The 27,551-nt window shown below is 39.6% G+C and overlaps 1 protein-coding gene across 2 annotated transcripts in view; it reads right to left on the bottom strand.

Moving 5' to 3' along the window:
* Window positions 1–27,551, bottom strand: part of LOC128878188 (chloride channel protein 2-like) — a 184,028-nt gene that overhangs the window by 49,698 nt on the left and 106,779 nt on the right. Inside the window, exons 1-2 of one of the 2 annotated variants that reach the window (XM_054126191.1) lie at window positions 24,105–24,794; window positions 17,119–17,206 (exon numbers count right to left, since the gene is read on the bottom strand). The exons of the other annotated variant lie outside the window; for it this stretch is intronic. Of the exons in view, the coding sequence (XP_053982166.1) occupies window positions 17,119–17,206; window positions 24,105–24,256 (240 nt within the window). The 5' untranslated portion in view covers window positions 24,257–24,794. Of the gene's footprint in view, window positions 1–17,118; window positions 17,207–24,104; window positions 24,795–27,551 lie in introns of those variants that run through there. 2 annotated transcript variants of the gene reach the window in all.

Here is a 27,551-nt window from a genome sequence, read left to right as displayed (position 1 = left end):
GTTTAGGACAGCACGCCGAGTTTTCGACGATATGGTCCAGCAGGGTATTTGCCGACCGCCAAAGAGTCTATGGGCCAGCCCACTCCACTTGGTGAACAAGAAGGACGGAACTTGACGCCCCTGCGGCGATTACAGACGCCTAAACAGCGTAATGATTCCAGACCGTTATACTATACCATTTTTGCAGGATTATACTGGTTTCCACCACGGATCCACCATCTTTTCCACAGTCGATTTGAAACGCGCCTACCATCAGATTCCTATCCGGGACGAGGACGTCCCTAAGACCGCAATAATAACCCCTTTCGGGTTATTCGAGTTCGTACGGATGATTTTCGGCCTGCGCAACGCGGTTCAGTCATTTCAGCGGTTTATGAACGAAGTGCTTGCAGGACTGGATTTTTGTACGACCTACATCGACAACGTCCTGATCGCCTCCTCCTCTGCGGAAGAGCATGAGCGTCATCTTCGCCAGCTGTTTAACCGACTCCAGCAGTATGGTCTCTTGATCAACCCGGAAAAGTGTTTCTTTGGCCAGGCGCAGGTGGATTACTTGGAACACCGCATCAACAAAGATGGAATCGTACCTTTGCCCCTCAAGATAAAGACCATCGTAGATTTTCCATTGCCAACCACGGTCAAGAGTCTACGACGTTTTCTGGGTATGGCGAACTTCTATCACCGTTTTTGAAGAACGCGGCAGTCATCCAGACACCGCTGCAGTTGCTCGTCGCTGGCAACCAAAAACGGAACGCGCAGGTCACCGACTGGACGGAAGAAGCCAAAGCAGCTTTCCAGTAACTTAAACAAAAACTCGCTCAAGCTACCTTGTTGGCTTTTCCACCGAGCGAAGCGGACATCGTACTGCAGACCGATGCATCCAATACCGCTATTGGTGCGGTACTTCAACAGAAGGTCGACGGGATTTGGCAACCACTGAGCTTCTTTTCAAAGAAGTTGTCGCCAGCAGAGCAGAAGTACAGTACGTACGGTCGTGAGCTCCTGGCTATCCACAAGGCCATTAAGCATTTCCGAGATTCCCTCGAGGGCAGGAAGTTCTACATCCTTGCGGATCATAAACCCCTGCCCTAGTAGCATTTATGGTTGGCCAACGGTTTCTAATAGTTAGGAATCAGTTGGGTTATAGTCAGTGCTTTTGCTTACAAATGCCCAAATAAAGGCCTACGTTAAAAGGATTATGACAATTTTCCTACAAATACCCACTGTTGGGCTAACAATTACTATAGTTGGTTAATTAACAAGAAACTTGCAACAATAATATACTATGTCGGACCAACCAAAGCACGCCAACTCTTAAACGTTGTCCTTAGACGTTGTGGAAATCTTGTTATAAACAAGAACCTGTTGTTATATACTAAAATGAGTTCTTTCTATTCCTATTTATGAATAATACTCGGGGTTTTCTATCGTTGGGCCATAGTTGGCCCACTGAAGTTTTGTTATGTACAGTATATTGAACTTTATTAATTGATTATTCATCAAATTTGTCTACTTTAATTTCAGAAAGCAAAAATGAAAACAAATGAAAAGCTTTGTTGCCGGCACAACGACGAGACGAGTCTTTCGACTCTTGTTTCTTTTAATTTTTAATCGATGTGATGCTAGGTGGGCACCGTTGTCACCAGACAGTTAATTTTTGTTATCCATTACTTTATTTTATGTTACGCATTGATATTTACAATAAAGCACAAATAATGATTGAAAATGACGTGCATGAAGCCAGTCAAAGCCAGCGAATTACGAATATAATTCGCAACGCGAGTGTTTTATTCTTTCGAGTTAAAAGTGAAATGACTGTTATATGTATATTGTGTCCAGTTGCATGGAGTCTTGCAGTCCGTTTGGTGATCCATTTTAATGTAAACTAAGTAAGTAGGAATTTAATATGGAAAGTGAAAGATCCGTTCGTACAACAGTGATACTTATTGTTTTATTGCGTTCTATTTAATATACATTTTTAGTTCACGTCAATTTTTGTTCCTAACAACGACGGTTATAAAACAAAAAACTGATCGACGAAGGTGACGGTATGAAGCGACGAGGCCCTAATGCAGTTGAACGCGTGCATTTATCACGATTAGACGCGCTTCGTATATAATATTTTTTCTATTTTATTTTTACATAATGTACATAGTAATTGAATTTGAAGCAACTCAAGATCGTGACAATGGAAGTGTTGGTGTTGTACGATCGGAGTGGCTTACGTCTTTAAAAAAAGAATCCATGTAGCCTCTATATAAATTAATGGCAAAATTTAATAAAGCTCTACAAGGGGGGATAATGCCCGTTAATGAACGTTACACATCCAAAAGTTGAATAAAAGACTAACATTACAAAATGTCAAATAAAATATTTTTCAAATATACAAATGGGTTTTTATTTCAATTTTATTATTCAATTAAGGTATAAATCTAATACGTAAAAGAAATAATCTTCAAAAAACATTTTGAAAGCTGTTTTATTGAAGTGTAGTAGAGCCAATTGTCTGCCTATTGTTGGTTTATTGTACCTAGTCAAGAGTTGGCCCTACGGAAAGAAATTTTCAGTTGGCCCTTTATATTGAAAGTAACGTGGAGCCTACATTGGGTGTGATCGTTGGCTCAGTTGAAGAAAAGGGCGACAATCCTAACCATTGGCCAACCGATGTCACGTCAATGGCTCATCAAAATGTCAACAATAATTGCTACTAGGGTGACTTCCATGTTCTCGCACACATCTGATCAGTCCACAGCAAGGCAGACTAATCAACTCGCATTCATCTCTGAGTTTACCTCAGATATTAGACATGTTCCGAAAACACAGTGGTAGATGCTCTCTAGCGTGTGGAGTCGATCTCGATGCCGCTCTCACTCGATACTCACGTGGTCGCTGAGGCACAGCCCAAGCAGGACTGGATCAGCAGCTCCAGCAACTACTGGCATCCCCTACCACTGCGTTGCAACTTCGCAAGTTCTCGCTTGCAGATTCCGACGACGTCCTGTATTGTGCTGTTTCCGATGACAGCATCCGGACATAGATTCCTGAGCCGCTACGCAAGCAGGTGTTTGACCTCGCACACAAAATGTCGCACCCTGAAACCAGAGCTACTCGGAACTACATCGCCGAACAGTTCGTTTGGCCTCGAATGAATGCGGACATCGTCGAGTGGGGCAAAACTTGCCTCGCATGTCAAAGGGCACAAAATCGGCAGGCACAGTCATGTGCTTCCCGACAAAATCGCTATCCCTGATGGGCGTTTCAAGCACATCCACATCGACATCGTGGGTCCACTGAAGGCGTCGCACGGTTACTCTCATCTGCTAACTATCATGGACCGTTTCTCTCGATGGCCCGAGGCCGTTCCGATGAAGGACACCACTGCAGTCGCAGTCGCGGATGCAGTCTTCGCTCACTGGATCGCTCGTTTCGACGCTCCTAGGCTGATCACGACCGACCAAGGGTCGCAGTTCGAGGCCTAACTATTTGCCGCCCTGGTGAAACTGACGGACGCACAACGTTGTCGGACCACCGCCTACCACCCGCAGTCCAATGGACTCATCGAATGTTGGCACCGCTCTTTGAAAGTAGCTCTTTCGTGTCACCAAGCTGCGGAGTAGCTCGACGTTCTGCCAATTGTGCTTTTAGGGTTGCGCACCGCGTATAAGGAAGAACTTAAAGCGTCTCCGGTCGTGTTAGTGTACGGTACTACGCTTAAAGTACCCGCTGAGTTTTTCGACTCCGAAGAGTTAGATCATGACCCGCAGATTTTCGTTGAAAAGTTTCGCGTAATCATGAGAAAACTTCGCTCTAAACCTACCGCGCATCACATCAAGCGTCAGGTATTTGTACACGACTATCTGCAAACCTGTTCACACGTTTTCCTTCGCGTGGATGCGTCGCGTCGTCCCATGGAAAATCCGTATTCTGGACCTCATCACGTTGTCAATCGCATCTCGGATCGCGTATTCCAGGTAGAGGTTAACGGTAAAACGGAGCAGATATCGATCGAGCGTCTTAAACCAGCGTACATCGCGCAAGATATTGAGGACGAAACACTGCTTTCGTCACCGGTACCCTTGACGTCAAGTTCGAACGCGACAGCCCAATCGAAAGGCATACTCAAAACATACCCGTTCGCAGCTAAACGCACCACCCCTAGGGTAGCTTTTGTCACGCCTTAGTTCTTAATTCATAAACCTAAAAGTGACAGCCGTGACTCCGGGTAGTGGCGCTCGCAGCCAGGTGGGAAGGAATTCCGCTCCCCAGCGGAGATGGCACTCCACCATCGCAAAGGGAGGAGGCGCGGGGGGCACCGGTAGCGTTCGAAAGAGATCCCGGTGCCCCTCCCCAAAGCGCAGAGGCCGGCCACCGTGGAATTTTAGTGGGTATTCCCCTCCTTCTGAGGGGCGAGTGCCACATTACCCCCTACTTTAAGGGGGCTTGCGTAAATGCATTTCTCCACGTAAAAAGAAAAGAAAAAAAAAGGTAGTAAGAACTGTAAATATTGTATGTGTTGGAATATGCGACCGACAAAAATCAATCGACATCTAATATGCAGGGCGCGTGGAAGGGTGTTTATATAAACATCCTCAGAACAGATAAGCACGTGCTTTAATGAATGGTCTCCTTGTTGGACGGCCAACCTTTGTCTGATCCCTGTGACCGAATTTTCTTTCAGTACAGTTCAGTTCTTTCGTAGACCTCATAGAGTTCGGACGTTACTTCCTCGGTCAATAATACATATAATAAATAGTATTTTATTTAAATTTCTCTGTGTGGCAATCATTTCTATAACCCATTTCCAATAGTATATATCCTTTGTACCGCCTTTCATCTTGTAAAAGGGGGAAATAGTGTAGCGTCGCTGCGCCAACATTATTAGAGAGTTTCCTCTCTATGGGAGAAAGAAAACTTTCTTTTGTTTTCTTTCTCTAGGGAAAAAGAAGACTTTCTTTTGTCTTCTTTCTCTCGCCCGGGTTTCCTACCTCGTGGCGACAGTACGAATTCGGCATGTAGACGAGCACGACTCGCGCGTCGAAAATCAATTTTCAAATATCGCGCTAGGCCGTAGTAGCGTCTCCTTTTGTACTAACGCGTCGCGATTGCTGTACGTGCTTCACGTTGATTCGTATGTCGCGGTGGATAAAATAAATGATGCATGTTCATCAGTAAATATTCTTGTGATGTGATTTATACCATACCAACGAAGAAACAGAACATTCCAGTTTATATTATATGTGCATGTTTGCCAGCATTGAGATGAGAAACATTTCAAATGTTACGAGATAAGATACGTTACAAATATCATTGAAGATTACAACATATTCAAATGTCGTAAAAATTCGAGATGTTACGCGAAAAAGTGTTCGACATGCGACATTTAATGCAAGCTTTCGTGGAAGCGCATTAAATGAAAACAAAAGTTAAATTAGAAGTACTAGCCTAGAAGTATACATTTTGCATCTTGCATTCAAAAGAATAACGATTCGTAAATCATGGTCAACGATGATTTTGAGCGTGGAGACTTATGCAACATATTTTAGCCCCTCCGGATCCTGGGTGGGGAGAGCTACGAGCCGGCGATGCGAAAAGAGCCGATAACGGCCGACGCCGATTTTTCGGCCAAAAAACCGGAACAAAGGCAATTAACGGTTGACCGTCGCGCGAGCGTCACGCCTGCCTTCACAATTTGTTGTTTCTTTGCTCGTTTAGTATTTTTAGAGTGTACTTCCTTTTTTTTTGCGTTTTCTCGCTCGCGAGTGGCTGCTGCTCCCTTGCCGCCCCATTAAGGGCGATCCAGCACCTAAGGGCCAGGAAAACCCAGGTAGGGCCCACTTGTTTGGATTTCGTCTGTGTGCACGCGTGGGTGAGCGAACGGATCGTGTGTGTGTGTGTCCGCGGACGTGCTCCGGTGCACTTGCATACGACAGGACCACCCCCGGAGGCAAGAACCCTTTTGCAGTTCCCTCCGTGTACTTCAGTCGTCTCCCGCGTGGCCTTATGCGGTTAGAAAGCGAGTCGCGTTTCGAAGGAAAGGGCCTCTTCGAAACGCGCAGTCGTTAATTCCCGGCATAATCTTTCCTTTTGACTGTATTTTATTCTAGGGCGGATTCTTGTTTACGAGGCCCCCATAGATTTACGTCGCACCTGTTAGATATTCTTTTTCTTTCATTCGGATACTTCTTTTTTGTATCAGGAATTCCGCGTCGCGCTCCCCTTTCGGCGCGTGGTCGCCAAACCTTTTCCTTCACGGTGATTGTACCACGGAATTCCCCGCGTAAATTTCGTGCGAATAAAGAAATTCGATTAAACGTACGCGGATCAGAGTTTATTTCCTCTTCTGACCTCCCTTGAGTTTCGCTCTCCGCTAGAGCAGCCGGAAGGACGGAAGTAACGGACGGGTGCACTTGGCACTGACGCCCAAATTTTTATAAACAAATTCGTCCGTGGGAATTTTGCGACCAAGCGTGTTGAATAGCGGCTTTTCCGGCCGCCCACGCGAGGTTCGTCACACCTCATGAAAATAGAAGATAACAATTTGCAATAGTACGATGTACTTGTATATGTATTTGTAGCGAAGGTTACAGGGTTACATAATGAGTACGACGTTTTACTTTTAGTTAAGTTTTAATGATGTAAGAAAATATTGAAAAGCATGTTACATAGAAGAGACTACTGGTATATATCACGAGATGGTGCACGCACGCTGCCAACGAGGAAAAAGAAACATTCCAGTATATATGTGCATGTTTGCCAACATGGAGACGAGAAACATTTCCAACAGTATCAAACACAATATCACAAGGTCTCAACAAATAGTTCCACGTTTGAAACCATCATTGAAACAATAGGTTATCTTTGATCTACTAAAAAATAATAAAAATTTTAAAGTAGAAAGACGTAATACGCAAAACGAATCAGTAATTTAAAACACAGGTCACCAGAGTATATCCGGGTTTGGGGAACAAAAGTGCCCTTGGACCGATTTCGATTTGCGATAATGTATTCTGTATGTTATCAAAAAAGACTAATCTGTGCCAAGTTTTAAGTCGCTATCTAGACTAGTGAGGAAGTAAAAAAGAAAAACCAAAAATCATGTTTTTGACCAATTTCTCTCATCCTATTGCATGAAAAATTTTTAAAAGAATCAAAGATATTTCAATTAGCGAGGCACACGGTTCAGAATTTTTTCAGATTTTTCAATTCAAAATTCAAACTGTGAAAAATAAAAACCGAAAAAAAATGATGAAAAATGCCGGTTTTGCATCGAAAGAATCTCAGAACTATAATTATATAATTACAGGAAGTATATATTATTGTTATTATTATCCTCAATTTTTTTCATAATTTTAGGAGTGGTGCGCCGTGGTTGGAAAAAGCAAAAACTGATTTTTTTCGCTGTTTCAGTGTTAGAATTGTGGGAAGGTGGAACAAATTTTTGGACACTTTTTGTGATTAATATATTTAATAATTGAGCAGAATATTAAGACATCATTAACGCCACGCACATGCTTTTTTAACTTGATTCACTCTAACCTCTTTTCCTCACACACATACCAAAACCAACTCTCACAAGAATAACTTCTATACAGAATTTCTGTATACTTTTTATGAAATACATAATACTTAATGTATGAACGATTAGGTTGAATAAAGTTTGTTATTTTTTACTTCGACGACTTCTTTTGGCACCAATCTCGTTCTACCCCACATACGTTATTTTCAATGGCGCGCGGCGTCCGTGCCACAAATGGTAAGGTACTCGGCTGTTGAGCCGCAGCATACTTTTTATATATTTTTAAATTTCTAACAATATAACAATTGATAAATACTTATTTAAAAAAAATAAAAACATTTTTATAATGTTTTAATATGCAATATATACATAAGAATAATTTTGGAGCGCTAATACCACCGTTTCTCTTGTTGAATATCTTATCAATTACGATATTATTTAACAAGTCTTATACTAAAGTAATATATGAAATTGATTTTCAAGTCACTTATTTTTAATATTGTAGTTATAATATAGTAGAAATTGTGTCGTCATCCTTAATCCTCATCGCTATCTTCGTTGATAACAGCTGTCACTTCTTCAACGTTATATATTTTTCTAAGTATTTCTGTAAACCTTACAATTTTTTATTGATATCTTTGTCCAAAGTCACAATTCGTTATCGTTATAATTAATTGCATATGTTCATTGGATAAGATTGACTTGTAAGAGTATTTTACACATTTTTCGTTAAAAAATGCCTTTCAACGCAGGTAAACAAAGTCAGATGTGAAAATGAATTAATAAAATGTGTAAACAAATTCACGATATACAGAAAATAATTTCGTAACCATGGCATAAAATTCATTTAGAAAACTAGTTAATTAGTTTCTGAAGCCTATGGTTATAAATGTGAGTCATCACATTTAAGATACTTTTATACATACAGAAAACTGTTTTTAATATGGATCCATACCACCAAAGTGTTTTTAATTTAGACTTTTTATGTAGAGCTTGTGGAAACGAAGGGGTACCCACAGGCTTGGAGGTTGTTCGTTAACAAATTGCAGCCAGTCATGTAAAGGTCAAGGTGTCGATGATTAAGAATTATTTTGAAATGCAAAATAATGAAAGTGTACTCATATTGTCAAAGTTTTAAACTGACAAATTATCTGAAAGCTTGATAAGTGACCTTAGAAATATTTTAAAACGCAATACAATGAAAGTGTTCTCATAATATTGTTAGAGTTTTGAAGTAACATATTATCTGAAAATCTGCGAGACAGAAAGTATGGGTATTGATGATCTGAGAATCCGTTGGCTGGTCACGCCAAGCATTTGACCTCCAGGCCAAGAAAACTAGGCAAATGTCTGAACAATCACAATTATTATTACGCTATTTAGCTTCTTCGCCACATTATTGAGTTGTCATTAGGGTGTGTACGTCAGCACTGTTGAAAACAGCATTTTAGCTACGCAGTTGGAAAACACCGAATTTTACATTGTTATACAGTGTCGCCTTTGCGCTTTGCTGGAAAGCACCTTTATGTATTGGCAGCTCATTTCGATTTCACATCTTTTTCTACTTTCTTGTAGTTTTTTATAAAGTTCTTAAATTTTTTTTGTGGGTACTCTGTTTCGTCTTCCACTTTTTTTTTATGGAGATTTTTAAGACAATAAGGCTACCAGTATCTAGATACTATCCACAACATTTCGTTTAACGTTGATGAATAATTATTCCCCAGGTCTGACAGGAATTGTAATCTGTTATTACTGGCTGTACTCGTGAACGTTTATATAAAATGTAGTCTTTCTCATCCACTTGGCAACCGTTCAAAGTACGTTACCATGCGCAGCGAGGTGCGCGAAACATCTCGAATACTCAAATGAGCCTCAAGTGAGGATCAACGTCCTCACTCTAAGCTACTATACTAACAACGACTATGGTCATCTCTGGTATCTGTGAATATACGCATAATTGCTTTCTACACAACAGTTAAAATGACATTAAGCACGGTTTTTATGTAAAGTAATTACTGACGCCAATAGTATACCATAGTCAATGGCGTCAACTTCTGTTACCACTTGCTTTCATGGTGTCACTATCAGTGACACAAATTCATGTTTTCAAGCGATTCGGATATCAAGATTCAAAAGGGGATCGATTCCTATAATTCGAACAGATATTTATATGACAGTAGCGTGACTACGATACCAATAATCATTAGGATGATGGTTATGCTGATGCTGATGATTAAAATCATGCTGACCATGACTATAAGAAAATAACAGTGAACAAAATGTATTTGCAACTCGACGGTGGATTAGCACACTTTGCTAGAAACACGCGCCACTTGTCCACTGTCCATAAAATGTACGATGTAAATTGATTATCGTTATCATGCTGTTGAAGCAGCCAGTCGCAGAAGCTTAATCGTGCGACACGATCAGGTTGTTCGAGTGCTTGGACTCCGAGTATTGAATACGGATGCATTTTGCTTACAACATGTAAGCAAAAGGAAACTTGTAGCGAACAATGACTTGGGGAGACAGTCCAGTGCCACGCGTACTGCATAGAATTTTCAAACTCGATTTTCTCGAAAACGAAGCGTCAAACGAAAAAATGTTATTCCTTTTTTTTCGACTTATTTTTACATGTAGTATCACCCCCTGTTGGGTTGTACCACCCGTCCTGCTACACCCTGTATTTATGCCGTATGAAGCTCTTATTAGAATTAGGAATCTCTAATTTTTTTCAGATTTTTCGAAGGGATGGAACGTAGTCAAAAAAATTGAAGATCATTAAAAAATTGAGAGAAAGTTTTATATTGCTTTGTAGCGCCCACACGAGCGAAAACTTCCCTGCGTTCCCTGCAAATGTACCGTTAGCACCCTCCACGAACCGATAGGAAGCTCCGGTGCGCCCTATTGGTCGACCGGCGCTAGCCCAAAACCATATAAATACGGGCCCGTTTTCCGCCAAGGGTTACTCTAGTTTCACTAGAAGCTCTGTGACCATCGGTGACGGCATAAGGCTCCTACGCCGAATAGCCCCAACCGATCGGTCTTGTGCCACCCTGCGAATAGTTTACCTGAGGCCGAGTTAGGTCTAGCGAGGCGTCAAGTTCGACCTGCGATAGTTGGCCGAGGTAGAGGCTCCTACCCAGAATAGCCAAACCTGGTCAGTCTATCGCACCGAAAACTAAGACGCCTCACGACGGCCTAGCCCTCTACACAACGAGTGGCGTAGAGGATCTCTCACGCCACAATTGGGGCCCAACTTACGGCCATCGACGACGAGGCAAGCGACCTCGTCTTCACCGAAAAGACGGGATCGAGGAGCCGAAGCCCGAGGAAAAGAACTCCGGACGAGTCGCAGCGGAGGACGAGTCCACGACACGCGATGGCAATCCAGATGACCGAGGACCAGCTGCTGCGCCTACTGAACGTGGTATCAGCAAGAAACGCAACAGCACCCCCTCCCGCACCAGCGCCGAGTCAGCCTGCAGGAAGCTTCGTCCGATGTACCGCTCGGTACGGTGGAGCCCGGAACAAACAAAAATTAGACGAGTTCTTGGCGAACATCTCGATCTATAAGGAGATCGAGAACATCTCCAACGCCCATGCACTGACGGGCCTACCTTTGGTATTGGATGGAGACGCTGCCATTTGGTGGCACGGAATCAAGAACACAGTCAACACTTGGGAGAAGGCGAAGGAAGCATTTCACGCCCAATTTGCTCCAAAACGCCCAGACTATGCTATATACGGCGAATTCTTCGCTACCAAGCAAGGGGACAGTACATCCATCGATGTATTCGTAGCAGAGAAGCGAAACTTATTAGCAGAAGTGGAGGATCCAATAAGGGAATCGAAGCAGATTGATATGCTGTATTCCCTCCTCCGAGCTACACTACGGGAAAAGCTGCCACGGGAAAACATTGAATACTTCAACGACCTCATACAGAAGGCAAGACGAATCGAGATTCTGGAAAAGGAAATCAACGAAGCCAGAAAGTCATCGACAAAGGACGCGCCAAGCAAGCAGGCCAAATTGGAAAAACCCACGTGCACGTTTTGCCATAAGAATGGGCACACGGTCAGCGAGTGCAGAAGAAAGAAACGCCTAGCAGCCCCCGAAGAAACAAACCCGACCGCGTTGACCTCTCACGGTTGCGGCAGGCCTGGGTACGTGCGCAGCCGCTGCCCCGACTGCAATAAAAGTAACCCCGTAGCTAGCGTCAAGTCAACTGAGTTCTGTGCGATATACGTCGCCAGCAAAAGACAAAGGCCCGCGGTTCCCATTCAGGTCAACGGACATCGAGGGAGTGCGTTCTTCTGCGATCACGGTGCCGTTCATATTCCTGCCAGAAGCAGAAGGTAACAGTACGCTACTCGGCATTGATTTCCTAGAGGCAGCAGGAATCGTGATAAACGTTCCCCAACGAACATGGCACTTCGTGGAAAACCTCAGCGGATGTACGATTTCTTGGATGAAGAAGCTACACACACCCTGAAACAGCTGTCAAAAAGGAGATCGCGCCAAGACGAGGACTGCGATTTACTGACGATTGAATTGCCCGAAGATGCTAGTTCTCGTAACGAGAAGCCGTGCCAGGAGATGAAACACCTGGAAAGGACGCCTGGGACATTCGAGATTCCGCGCCCCGTAAGCCGCCCATAGACACAGAAAAAACCGCGACGACAAGAGGATATGGAAAAGGAGTTGATTGACGACCTGTTCGAAAGATGCTTCGCAACATTTCGGACAAATATCGCGACAATTGACGTTCTCATCCGGCCAGACGAGGCCGAAGCTTTGGACGCAACCCAAAAGGAACGAGTTAACAACTTATTAACGGAAAACAGCGAGCTATTTAAACCCACGGGAGAGCCGACGCCATACGCAGAACACCGCATCGACACCGGCGATCAGTTACCTGTAGCGGTGCCTCCGTATCGACTGTCCCCCGCAAAAAAGACGGCCCTCCATGAAGAAATCAACGCAATGCTAGAAGACGGAATCATCGAGGAAACAGAGTCTCCATGGGCCTCGCCGGTGGTAATGGTACCCAAGAAAGACGGAACTACCCGAGTATGTATCGACTACCGACGCTTAAACGCCATCATAATCACAGACGCTTATCCATTACCACGACTGGACGATCTTATCCACGCAGCACCGAATCCGAGATTTCTAACAACTCTCGATCTGAAATCAGGTTACTGGCAAGTACCCGTAAGAATAGAAGATTGTGAGAAGACAGCATTTACCACGCCATTCGGAACATACTGCTTTCGACGAATGCCGTTCGGGCTAAAGAATGCTCCAGCCACGTTCCAGCGCCTGATGAACCATTTCAAAGCCGGACTGAAGGGACAACAGATAGAAGTTTACTTAGACGACGTCCTAATACTCTCAAAAACGTTCGAAGAGCATTTGACGGACTTGGCAGCAGTTTTCCAGCAATTAAGGAAATACAAGCTCCGAATGAATCGAAGTAAATGCCACTTTTTTCTCCCAGGAAATCAAATATTTAGGGCACCTAATAACGGCGCAAGGGATTTCTCCGGACCCACAGAAAATCAAAGATATTCAGGATCGACAGGCTCCGAAAAACCTGAAGGAATTGCAGGGATTCATCCAGACCTGCTCCTAGTTCCGGAGATTCGTACAGAACTTTGCATCCATCGCGGAACCACTAACGCGATTAACTAAGAAGACAGTTCCATGGGTATGGGCCAAGGAGCAACAAGAAGCCTACGAAACGCTGAAAAACAAGCTAACAGAAGCTCCTATCCTTCAACCAGCAAACGAAGGAACACCATACACGCTTCGCACGGACGCAAGCGATTACGTAATCGGCGCGGTTCTCTTACAAGAAGTTGAGGGACATGAGCACCCCGTGGAGTATGCCAGCAGACTTCTTACGCCGCCCGAAAAGAACTATTCAACAACAGAGAGGGGGGCCCTGACTGTAGTATGGAGCGTAGCCCAGTTCCGAGGCTACATTGAGGGGGTTCCAATCACCGTCATCACGGATCACCAACCCCTATGATGGCTAATGGGACTCAAAACACCCAGTGAGCGCCTCGCGCGATGGGCCCTTCTTCTGCAGCCTTTCCATCTCAACGTCGAATATAAACCTGGAAAGTCGAATGTGGTAGCTGACTACTTGTCACGACCACCGAACCCACCTAAAGACCAGGAGCAAGATATAGGACTCGTCAGCGTCGACTTTCCCTCTAGGGGGAGTGCCAGCCTCAGGGAGGAGCAGCTTCAGGACGAAGAGATAAAAAAAATCATCGAGTGCTTCGAGGAAACGGAGAAAAACGAGAATTTTCTCTGTTGGGCGCAGAAGGGGTACCTACTGTCAAACGGAGTGCTCTATCGATTCGCACCAAAATCAGAGACCGAACAGGCACAATACGTAGTACCTGATAAAGAAAAGAAAAAGATTCTGCACGAGTACCACGACGCAGCGACCTCTGGTCACTTTGGAGCTATGAGAACCCTACAACGGATCGCAACCCGTTTTTACTGGCCACACATGCGACGAGATGTCGTCAAACACGTACGAGACTGCGTACAGTGTCAACGCTACAAAACTTCAAATTTGAAGCCGCCCGGCCTCATCTAGACACCACCGATGCAGCACCGCTTCGAAGTCATATAAGTGGATCTTTTCGGTCCACTGCCTCCTACCAAAGATGGACACCGATGGATACTCGTCGTGGAAGACACCGCCAGCCGATGGAGCGAGCTTTTCGCGCTCAAAGATGCGACATCGGAAGCCTGCGCGACCACGTTCATCGATCAAATATTCCTCCGCTATGGCGTACCCCGCTGCACGACAACTGGTAATGGCACTCAGTTCATCAGCAGCATTATGCAACAAGCGCTGCATTGCTTGGGAGTGCACCTGCACTTGACCCCAGTATACCACCCCGAAGCCAACCCAGTAGAGCGCAAAAATCGTGATCTAAAGACCCAATTAGCGATTTTAGTCGGAAATCAGCATGATATATGGAAGAAAAAGTTACCAGCGATAAGATTTGCCATGAACACGGCAAATTGTTCAAGCACCGGGTTTTCACCTGCCTATCTGACATTTGGGCGAGAGCTTCGCACTCCAGGTGACGTAACTAGAGACCTGAGAGCAATCATCACGCAGGAGAACTTCATCCCAGAGATCACCCCGCGATTACTTCAGCTGGCTACTACGCTCAGCCAAGCCAGAGAAAACAATGAGAACCAGCAGGAACGACAACGACGACAAGCTGATACGACTAGATGACCAGATCCAGGGTATTCTCCGGGAGACCTCGTATGGGTAGCCACTCATACACTGAGTAAGGCTTCTAAGGGATTCACATCCAAGTTGTCCCCAAAACGAGATGGTCCATACGTCATCTTAAGATCTGTGGGCCCAACAAGCTACGAGATCGCCGCTTGGGATGATCTGCTGACGCCGTTAGGCGTTCACCACACCTCAGCATTGCAATTATGCAACCTTCCTGCAAATGACCACGCCGGTTCTGTCACTCCGGTAACACCGATTCGTCGCAGAGGAAGACCACGCAACCTGACCGCTAGCCCTAATCTAATGGCTAGCCAACAGCAGCAACCACGACGACCCAATGCGTCGCACAGCAGCAGGGTTACCGTGGCAGGTACGCCTGCACCGTCGCTGCGTCGCTGAGGATGGCCACACAAGCATCCCGCCCCATAGGAAGGAAGGAAGGATAACCACCACCGCAATTTCCTAGACTTCTCATCGAGATGATCTCGTGTCCAGAGGGGGAGATTGTAGCGCCCACACGAGCGAAAACTTCCCTGCGTTCCCTGCAAATGTACTGTTAGTTTCACTAGAAGCTCTGTGACCATCGGTGACGGCATAAGGCTCCTCGCGGAATAGCCCCAATCGATCGGTCTTATGCCACCCTGCGAATAGTTTACCTGAGGCCGAGTTAGGTCTAGTGTGGCGTCAAGTTCGACCTGTGATAGTTGGCCGAGGCAGAAGCTCATACCCGGAATAGCCAAACCTGGTCAGTCTATCGCACCGAAAACTAAGACGCCTCACGACGGCCTGGCCCTCCACACAACAAGTGGCGTAGAGGATCTCTCACGCCACAGCTTTAATTACTTACGTGGCCATCTTCATATTTTTACAGCTATAGCACAACATTACGGCTATTAATGTGTAATTTTTTCAGATTTTTTGGAAAAGTGCGTTATCATAAAAAAATTATTAATTTTCTATTTCCTAATTTTTCATACGGAGAAAAAAATTGTAAATCAATAAAATATTGAATAAAAACATTGCCAAGAGCACATCATTAAAGGTACGATCCTTCGTCTTCACTCGAACACAGGTGAATTTCAATTCATCAACCGCTTCGAAACCCACGATATCCAAAAATCATTAAAAATTGCCTGAGGGCACAACAATGCTTACAAGTTGACGAGTATCATATCGAACATTTAATAAAAATAAAATGATAACTAATTTGGGAATTAGTGATATTAATGTATTTGGACCCCATATCGAAATTTTTAACCGACTTCGAAAAGGAGGAGGTTACTCAATTTGACGTGTATTTTTTGTTTGTTTTATATGTATGTACCCCGATTACGCTGAGATGTGTTAAATTTACTAAATTCAAACTCCAATTTATTACCTCCAATAAATGAAACTAATTGTACGAAATAAAATACAAGATGTACTAATTGTAGATGTACAAAATGAAGAAAATTACGAATTAAATAATTGTAAATAAACATTAAAAATTATTGTTCCTTTAATTCTCTTAATTTCTTTTTGTTCATTTGTATTTTTAGTAAATATAATTGTAACATTTTTATTCAGAATTATTGTTTCTTTCATTTTCTTGAGTTCTTTTTATACATTTGCACTATTGATAAATATAATTATAACGTTCTTCTAATAACAAATTTGTATTAAATAAACAAACAAAAATTTGTTTATTAGTTAATAAAGTCTTGCAATAGTTCTATATTACTGTTGAATATTTATTTAGTAAATAAATACAACAGAGTTTTGGCTTAAGTATGTATTTAATAAGAGTATAATATGTAATATACTATGAATAAACACATTTATAAGAAAATTCTGAAAATACAGATTTTTAATAAATAAATACAAAGACAAACATATCGTTATGAAATCTTAGCGATTTGTTATGTTTGATAGGAGACTGTACTATAGTCCATAAATATTTATAACTTGTTTCTGTCCTACTATCCTACTGTTTTATCTTTTAACTTCCTGTTGAAAGAAATGTGATTCTACATGTTTTAGAAACTTTAGTGCAACTGGTGAGACGGGAAAAGAACGTAGTACTACACCTAGAAAAAGGTAAAGTACGTATTATGTGTTAAATGCATAGTAATGCAGTTCATAAGATTCAGTCTCTTTAATAAAAAAACATGATTATCGCTGGTCAACAAAGATGTAACGATACACGATTAGCGAGCAGCGAACTTGATTCGTTAGTATAGGAATGAACATGCGATATTTCAACAATTTTGTTTAAACAAAAAATTCCTTTTCAATTTCTACATGCTTCAGGCTACGATGCACTAAACAAAAGTCGCTTACAATAGTGTTAATGTAATCGAAGGGATCGAAATCCTGCTGCTCCTCGTCCGCGTTTGGCGGAGGACACGGATAAAAGGCTTGCGAAGGTCTGGTGGGAACATAAAACAATGCAAATTAGAAAAAATCTCATCTCAATTAAGGCTTAAACTGTTTGAGAAATTTAATATTTCTGTATTTTATTAGTATAGCGCAGGACAAAATGACAGTCCACTGAACACTTTTGTTTATATTTAAATAATATGTGTTAAAACTATGTTGAAACTAAAATTAAGATTCTAAAGGCCATTGTTTGTAAAAAGACCCGAGCTATCTTATTCTTCAAAAATACATCTTCGCCCGTATCCCATAAACGTACCAACAAAATTCCACGATTTATGCTCCTTAGGATGGAACACTAAATGAAAATTGAAAATAAAATCAGTGGAACAAAATAATATCACATTATATGGAAAATATGCTTGTGTAAGAGATTTATTAAACAGAGACAACCGTTCGGCGAGCCATCCTCTACCAGATAGAAATGGACAAATATCGATAGTATTGTACATCGGTTATTGTTGATACTTGTTTTGTTAAGTGGGCTTAGGTTGAAGTTAGTTGTGAAAAGAAATATACAGCATGTATATAAATACGTAAGGCTGGTCTAAGGACAAGAAAGTAGAACTATATATAGATGTCGGAAAATTTACTTTGAACGGTGACGATGCAGGAGGAAAGAATGGATTGTTTTAGAAAATGTACCTTGGACCGTGACTATGGCAGAGAAAAGAAAGGGGAGGTAAAATGGGAACTAACAGCGAAAGTTTCGTGACGGCCAACGTTTGGATAAGATAGGGTAGGATAGGGTAAGTACATATGACTAAATATTATACGGAGTGGAAGATGTTGCCTTATTTCAGGCAATATCTTTATTTCGTTGTACGTTTGTCGATATATTTCTGGTTCGTTTAGAGTTTGTTAATATTCGCTTAATATCTGTTAAATTTCGTTCCGAAGGTAAATCGAGATGAATCATGGGAACATTTTTGTGTCTTGTTGTTGTCTCTGAGGTTGTATTTATTATTTGCCCTCTATTACCGTGTATGTGGCAGAGCTGTAAAGTAATGATTATTTTGGAATTTATTACAATTTGGAACAATTACTTTAGAATTAAAAAGTAATTATTTAAGTAATTGTTGATTACTTTTTTTTAGTAATTATGCAATACCTTATTCTTAATTACTGAGTAATTCAATGAGTTTTTAATAATCACTTATAACTGCCCAGACAGTAATTAAAGGGCGTCTCAAATCTAAAGTAGTTAAGTATACCTAAAAGTAATTAAAAAGTAATTAAAACTACTTTTTTAGTTACTTTAAAGTGATTGCAGTTACATGGACAGTAATTGTTAAAAGTAATGATTACTGACTTCTAATTACTTTTCGGGGTAAAAGTAATTCAAAGTAATTACAAATAATTGGAAAACAGTAATCATTGCTTTTAACAATTACTGTCTATGTCACTGCAATTATTTGAAAGTAATTAAAAAAGTAGTTATAATTACTTTTTAATTACTTTTAGGTATTTTTGACTACTTTAGATTTGAGACGCCTTTTAATTACTTTCTGGGCCGTTATAAGAAATTATTAAGTAATGCATGGGATTACTGGTAGTAATTAAGTAATTGGAAATACCATTACATACGACAGAGTAATTGTAATGGCAATTATTCAATTACTTGGTCAAGTAATCGTTTTGTAATTGTAATTAAGAATTTACAGCTCTGGTATGTGGTTATTATATGTGTTATGGATACACGGTCTTGTCAATTTCAAAATGCACCGTTTAATGAAGTGTATTATTTGAAGCTTATAGCTCGCATACAAAATTAATGTAGCTAATAATCCATATGCAAGGTATGTCCCAAATCTTGTTGCTGTTTCAATATAATTTTCCGTTCGTTTGTGGTTGCCTATCGTTTCTGCTTCTTTAACCAGGTCTTCTAATCGTCTACCTAGCATCTGTGAATCTAGTTTGTCTATTTTTGGAATATTTAATTTCTCTAAATTTACATTACGTAGAAAATGTTGGTAAGATTCATGTATAGAGATAAAATTATAGCTTGGAAGGTCGAACCGGAGTTCTGTAACGATTCTATTGGAACTGTGTACTGGTTCTAGTACCACAGTAGAAATAACGGATGCTGAAATTAATTTTTGTCTGGCAATGTTTGGATTCCTTCTAAAGACACGTTGAATGGTCCAACGTGACACTTCGAGTCTACATTCCGCTGCAATGTCCCGACTGGTTTTCAATAATGGTTTTCATAATCTGCCTCTCAGCACGTGGAGACAGTTTCTTCTTAGGTCCCCCTTTCTTATTTTGGCCATATTTCGACGGGTTACGTAAAAAATTTGATATTACTTTAGGGGATCGCCCAAGTTTACGTGCGATTTCTCTAACTCCCAGTTCTAGCTTGTTATAAGCTAAAATTTCACCTTGCTCTTTCTCAGTAAGATACTTGCCGCGTGCATTGTATTAATTAATAAATAAAACTCTGAATTAGATGAAAATTTTGTGACAAACACGCTTGAAGTGTGATGAAAATAAAGGTGGTGCTATAGTTTTACACCGATTCTATAATGTTTCTCGACTTTATCTCGATATACGCTTAGACTACTTCAGTATATTTCCTCTGAAATTAATTATTTACATCGCTTTTTCATATTATCCAGCTGCTTTCTTTGAATTGTTCTTTTAAGTTTAAAAAATCTTAATAATATCAGTGGTGCTATAGTTATGCACCGTAGTGTATATGGAAATACCAAAGGAAATGAAAGACGAAAAAGGAAAGGTATTAAAAATGAACAAGGGAATATATGGACTCAGAGTAAGCCCAAAATGCTGGAATAAAAGGTTTAATTACTTTGCGATAAAAACTGGACTACAAAAATCTAATAATGATTTCTGTTTATATTTTGGAAATGAAGTATGGTGTGTTATTTTTGTCGACGATATATTAATCACAGGAAAGGAATAGGAAGTAAACAGAGTCATACAAGATTTGCAGAGAGAATTCAAGGCAAAAGACCTAGGGGGAACCAAGGAATTTTCTAGGAATGGAAATAACAAGGCAAGGAGATAGAATGAAAATGAATCAGAAGAAACAAATACAAAAAATGTTGAAAAGGTTTAACACGGAAAACTGCAACAGTGCAATATTCCCAATGGTGAAAGGTTTTCATGTAGACAATTCTGAAGAAAAAGAAAACATTACTTTTCGAGAAATAATAGGTAGTTTGATGTTTGTTAGTACAGCAACAAGACCGGACATAGCATACGCTACAAGTTACTTAAGCCAATTTCTGGAAAACCATACGAAAACAACGTGGATAGAGGCCAAGCGAGTTTTAAGATATTTGAAACGAACAATAGATGAAGGGATAGTATACAAGAGAAATAATGAAGTAAAGAGATTAGAAACATATTCAGACGCAGACTGGGGAAATGACAAACTAAATAGAAAAAGTGTTAGTGGATCAGTAAGCTTGTATTGTAATAACTATGTAGACTGCGGAAGTTTATGCAAATGCATATTTTTATAGGAAATAGTTAAAAGAATGTGACCTAGACAGAAATTTGTTTTGAAATTAGAGTACTATAAAAATACGTTTTTTATTTTGCATATTTTGCATATTTATGTTTAAAAACATATGCAATATATTATTGCATATGTTATTTATCGTGCTTATGTGAAATATCTATCTCGACAAATGAGTTTCGTCTATCATCGTACTTTTGTATCATAATTGTGTAGTGTTTACACAAATAGAGGCCATTTGATACCATATTTCTGTAACCTTGTGTTGGTAATCGACCGTTAGGTGTGACAGTTTGTATTTCGAATTCGAATACTTCAGTTCAATTCAGTTCAATTCAGTTCAGTTCAGTTAATGTGATCTCTGTGAAGAAGTGAATATATTTAAGTGTCTTTTAATTCTCTAAAAATGCCAAAAGTTAAAAAAAGCAGAAAAGCATTAATGCTAAATTGGATAAAAAACGATTCCAATTTTGTTATTAACGATAACGGCAATAATGATAATGATGACAGAAGCATTCATTGCAAAATTTGGAATAAAAATGTGAAGTGTGAAAGGAAATCGCATTTAAACCAACACATAAATACCGGCACACATAAGAGGAAAATCGAAGAAACTGGTAATTCAGGGGAAACAGAGGAACATATGAAAAGTAGAAAGTATCTTGTACGTGGATAATCAAGGGACAATAGAAATGACTCAATTATATGAAAATAGCAAACGTACAAAACATATAGTCATAAGATACCATTTCATTAAATATCTCGTAGTAAATAAGGTAATAAAGGTAGAATACATAAATTCAACAAATGACCTTGCGGACATGCTTACTAAAGTTATAAGTAACAAACAGTTTAATGATATAAAATTAAAAATAAACATAACTACTAAATGATGTCAAGGAGGTATCAAAACGTGCTATATCTATAAAGAGTTTATTTTTGTGTGCATTATAATATAAGCGATTTTTGTTTGAACCTTCAAATCAAGGGGGAATGTTAAGGTAATATTTTAGTTTTAAGAACATAAGTATAGAGGGCGCTGTGTGTGTACAGAATGGGTTAGTGTTATGTGCAGGACTACTGCGTGTTATATGAAATGTGATAATATACATAAGTTTAAATAAAATATTTGGTCCAATTATTATGAAAACCTCAAAATGTAGTGATATTGTATTGGGAAGTATATGGTATATGGTGGATCTCTTTATTCATTTCTCATTTCTTCTTTAATAAATTTCTTGAAATGAGACTTCCTGCAATGCGTTCCGCGTACTTTTGGAACCTTAAAGGATTCAAACTGATCTCCCATTTTCTATATTATTGTAATCACTTTAGCAGTAACACCTGTATCACTAGTTTTGAGATGTGGCGTAGATTAAGAACAACATACGAGCGTGATACTGAACAACAGAAATGTAACCTAATGCAGGAATTTTTTGAATATAAAATGAAAAGTGGTGTAAATATGGCAACCTACATCACTGACTTAAATAATATTGTTTTCAAATTAAAGTCTCTAAGAAAAAACATCAGCGATGCTATGGTCATATCTAAAATACTAAAAGCTTTGCCTAATAACTACCAGATAGCACAGGGACGTCTTATGTACGTCCATAGAACGTTCGGGACGTCCAGATAACATCCAAACGTTCCCTGAACGTCCTGTGAACGTCCCTGGGACGTCCGATGTGGACATTCCCAGAACGTTCTGTGTACGTCCTCTGTACGTTCTCTGTACGTCCCTGGGACGTTCGGTGTGGACATTCCCAAAACGTTTTCCGAACGATCGAAATGAACGTTTAAATGAAATTTATGTTTAGAAGATGTGTGTATTGAATATTTGGATAAAGTTGAATAAATTCTGAAAATTAAAATTTAAAAAAAAATTAAATTTTAATTTTATATTTTCTTTCATTTGTTGGTAGATTTTAGTTTGCTGTATTTATTTATTCTGACTGGATTCCATGAAAACGACGAACACATCTTCAATTTGTATTAACACCTCCGGCGGGATTCGAACATTCACGAGTTTCCGACTACAACGCAACCTGCTTCTTCACTTACCCATAAACGCCTTTGCTAACCCGATACATATTTTAGGCTTATATAGTGACCAGCATTAATATTCGGACACTTTTTAAAACACAATTCCTTCTTTTGAAATTGGTCTAAATGATTTGATCATTTTTTTGAAAAGTTAGAAGAATTAATTTACTAGGAAATTCTGAACAGTTCCAAATATTACATACATATCACATCTCATATGTACAAAAAATATTGTATTCCTAATATTGAATAAACATTTTGTTTTACATGTGCAAACATATATTCTGTTCCGAATATTAGATAAATATGTGTTTTATCTACGGAAAAACATATTCTGTTGCGAATATTAAATAATGACCGTATACCCAGATAGCACAGGAACGTCTTATGTACGTCCATGGGACGTCCGGTACTGGACATTCCCAGAACGTTCTCTGTATGTTCTCTGTACGTCTATGGGACGTCCGGTGCTATCTGTGTATACATTTTTTGCTAGTGCATGGAAATCGACGACCCTTTTAGAGCGAACTTTAATGAATCTATCTGCTAGACTTTTGGCTGAGGAAGCTAGAAACAAACGGGATCACGAAGAAACCATTGCATTTAAACCCACCGAAAGAAAATGTTTTAAGTGTGGGAAGCCAGGACACTTCGTCAATAATTGCAGAGAAGAGGGCACTAGTACAAGTGAGAATTCCAGTGGATGGTCAAATTATCATGGAAATGCTCGTTCAGCGAAGGACTATAGAAAAGCCCCTGTTAAGGGTGCGCAGGAGCCAGAGCCAAACTTCGAGTTGACTTCAGCGACAGTTGCGGAAAAAGTAGGAAACTCCGGGACAAGGACAGAGAGGGCGATACAACAATTGCAGGAGAGACGAGGACAGAGCGATTAGCCTAGCATAATTTTTTTTCCAGGATATTGAAGCAAAGAAGCAATATTTTCTAATAATTCTGGTTTTAATATATTCGTTACACTTTGGCAGGTGCGACTCCAAGGCCTGCTTTTGCAATTTCGGCTTTAAAACTTTATAAACAATAAAAGTACGTTTGCTATCTTCATTTTATTGGAAAAAAAATAATGCTAGCCTAATCTCCCTGTCCTCGTCTCTCCTGCAATTGTTGTATCGCCCTCTCTGTCCTTGTCCCGGAATTTCCTACTTTTTCCGCCACTGTCGCTGAAGTCAACTCTGAGTTTGGCTCTGGCTCCTGCGCACCCTTAAAGCGTGTGTATTTTTCCAATTAATAAAAAACCAACAGTAACATTTAAATTTCTTGCAACAAGACTTTCTGTCATGTGTCGTGCGTACTTTTGAGAATTATATCTTTTCTTTCAAGAAAAAAAGTCGAAACGTGTTGATACCTGTGCGGTCTGTTCCGCCTGTTTTCTCTCAGCTTCGCCATCAGTCTGCTGAACTCCTCCCACTCCCTGTCCACTTCCTCCTCGCTGCCCTCCGGATGGTGGTAATGGAGTGTCTCCTTTAGAAGCTCCTTCTTCGTCGTCTGGTTCGCCATGGTGTTATTCGAAGGTCGACAAGCGTCAGACTCGAAGTGTCAACGTTTTAACACACAGAACGAGTGGTATATCACGTGACTTAAACTCTTGTCGTCTAAAGCGCGATATCAAGTCCGAAATTCCGCGACGTCAATGCGTTACATAACTACGCGAAAACCATTCCCCAAACGGTGAGAGTATCTTGAAATACCCTTAAACTTGACGACTCTATCAATAGGTCTCGAGCATTCACGCCAAGGATTCGTCACCCTTTCAAAATCGATCATTGTCGAAATCAAGACACGTTGAAAGCATCCATTTGCGAGACGCAGAAGGACATATCGCATCTCTCGATTCTTTTTCGTTTATCGTTCTGGTGAACCGAAAGCAATCGAGGAGAACGTTGAACTTTCTCGAATTCTCGAGGCCGCATAACACTGATACTGACACTTTTGCTGCGAATGGAACAGAAATTCGGGTAAAAAGGGTACGTGTTCGAAGCAATTGAATCGTGGACCGTCACACACCAAGCCAATGAGTCACACTGACAATGAGAAGAGAGAACCACCGTGCAGACCTCAGATACGAGGGCCTAGCCGATCCAATTTGCGGACTCATTAGCTTCGCTCCGACTGTTGTCGACGTCGTCGACGCGCTGACATATCGGTGCTCGCATATTGCCGCGAGCACCTCTACGGTGTCACCGTGAGGACACTCGTGAATGACAATCATTTTCATTCGCACAAAAAACGCGCTTTCACGTAAAGATATCTCACTTGTGTTCAAGACGGCATTCTTACTACGGCGAATACACGGAAAAAAGTAATTCTAAAGTAAAGTAAATAATTTCTTTCATATTAATTTCATTTATAACTCAGGCGTGTATCTGATACTGTGATTTTGTATGATTTAGAATGTTTCGAAATCTAATTATCATAATTTACGATTTCCATTTTAAAGATCATACATATATTACTCTGAAGTGGATTCAAATCTGAGGTCGAAACGTGGATGTACAGGATGTTCGAGGTTTGATGAAGTTTGATGAGGTTTGATGAATGGACAAATTTGGGGAGCATATCTTACAAGTGGAAATAAAGAAAAAATGTTATTTGAAGTTTACTTAGAAACGCTTTATTACAAAGTTATAAACAAATAAAGTTAGAATTGATAAAGGTGGATTTTACTTTACTGAACATTGTAAAGTCGAACGTGTTCATCGGATTATTTCAAAATGTCGTCCTTGACCGCAAATACAAGCTTGACATGGATTTTTTATGGAACTTATTACAGAATAAATCTCTTCCTTATTTTGTTGCATTTCAGCAACGGAGATATTATTCCGTCACAAAATCTGTAGAGGAAATGAAAATCAGTGTAATCTTCATTTGAGAACACTCCTGGCATTTTTACCACGATTCTTGATCTAACTGGTCATTAACACTAGTAGCAAATCATATAAAAATAGTAAACATTACATGAATAGACAAATAAGATAAACACGTTCGACCATTGAATGTTCAGTAAAGTAAAATCCGCTGTCATCTATTTTAACTTTATTTGCTTATAACTTTGTAATAAAGCGTATCTGAGCAAACTTCAAATAACGTTTTTTGCTTATTTCCACTTGTAGGATATGCTCCTCAAGTTTGTCCATTAAAACCTGGGACACCATATACAATACTTCGTTGAAATCATTAAAAATATGATCTAAAACCTTTTATATCGCAAAAAGTACTAAAACAAGGGAGCACATCAAAGCAATAAATAAAATTAATTTGCAATATATTATTTATTTTGCTTCATAATGTTTTCACAATGCTTCATAATTTGTGGTGAAATATGAATACAATACATAACAGCATCCTGTATCCGCATTACTTGGTAGACAAAAGTGCTTGGATAAGAGAATTTCCATATGATAGAACAATCACTTTGTTTACATTATATTTTAATTTATTCAAATAGAAATTAATAGATTAACAATTTGTTTCAATATTAAAGGATCTTGTCAAACCACATCAAACAACTAAGGCCCTTTTTCAAGTGCCACGAATATACTTACTTATTAATTGAAAACAATTTTTTACGCAGTTCGGATAACAGAACATTCGAATAATAGATCGTTCTGATAGTAGAGATTTGGATAACGAAGGTTCGGAATTTGTCAATATTACTTACATTTTATAGTTATTACAAATAGGTATTATAAAATGTATGAAGAATTCATGTGTATTATAAGAATGTATTTAAATTCATGACTCGAACAATTTTACATTACCTTATTCAAGAATAAATAATATTTATTTTTATTTTATTTAATTAATATTGCGACACTGTTTTTTATATGCAATGTATCCAGGTATATAAATCTTTCGTATTTGTACTATTTTCTGAAAAATGAAGGTGACCTTCAGTTTTTTAAATGGGATGGTATATATTTCTTTATATAATATGAAAGCGTGTATCAAAACGAATTCACCGATATATCACATTATGACCTTGAGACCCATTCAAGGTCAAGAACATGAAATTACTGTACCTGCTCGCATTACTGTACTTAGCAGTATTACTTATTGGTATGTTTACATGTCATGTAGAATGTGGCTTCCATTCGCTAGGATACATTTTTGTGCCCTGTGCATTACACTTTTGGTGGCTTCTATTATTGTTATTTAAAGTATTGATGCACAAGTGTCTATTATCTTTTTGCTTTAAATCGTGAACTACGTCTGTGAAAAAATTCTCAGGTAATTCTGCACATCTTGTAAAAGAAGTAAACACTAATACAAACATAACATAGACCAGAGCTTCTTAAACTTTAATGTAAAATTTTAATGTAAAGTATTTAATATTCTCTTTTATTTACGTTATTGCAAAATATGCAAATTTTGATGAAAAATAGAGTATATAATTTTTGTAACTGTAATAAATATAATTTTACAATTTTTTCATGCAATTTTTAATTTCATATTTTTGTACGTTTTTAAACAAATTCTAAAACCATATTTTTCATATGTATATGTATTGTTATTCAATCATCACAAAATATTTACATATCTTTATTTTATATTTCACAATCATAAATGGGTTCGTGAATGAAAAAAGCTTAAGGAGCCCTGACATAGACCATAACATTGAACGCGAAATATAAACATACTAATAAGAAATAGCGGTAAATACAGTAATACGAGCAGGTAGATTAAACTCATGTTCTTGACCTTGAATGAGTCTCAAGGTTATAATGTGATACATCGTTGAATTCGTTTGATTCCGATTTCATATGATGTAAAAAAATATATACCATTTCATTTA

This window comes from Hylaeus volcanicus, chromosome 6 (assembly GCF_026283585.1).
Source record: "Hylaeus volcanicus isolate JK05 chromosome 6, UHH_iyHylVolc1.0_haploid, whole genome shotgun sequence".
NCBI classification, from domain to species: domain Eukaryota; kingdom Metazoa; phylum Arthropoda; class Insecta; order Hymenoptera; family Colletidae; genus Hylaeus; species Hylaeus volcanicus.
The sequence above is the reverse complement of the archived record's forward strand: the minus strand, read 5'-3'. Positions and strand labels throughout refer to the sequence as shown.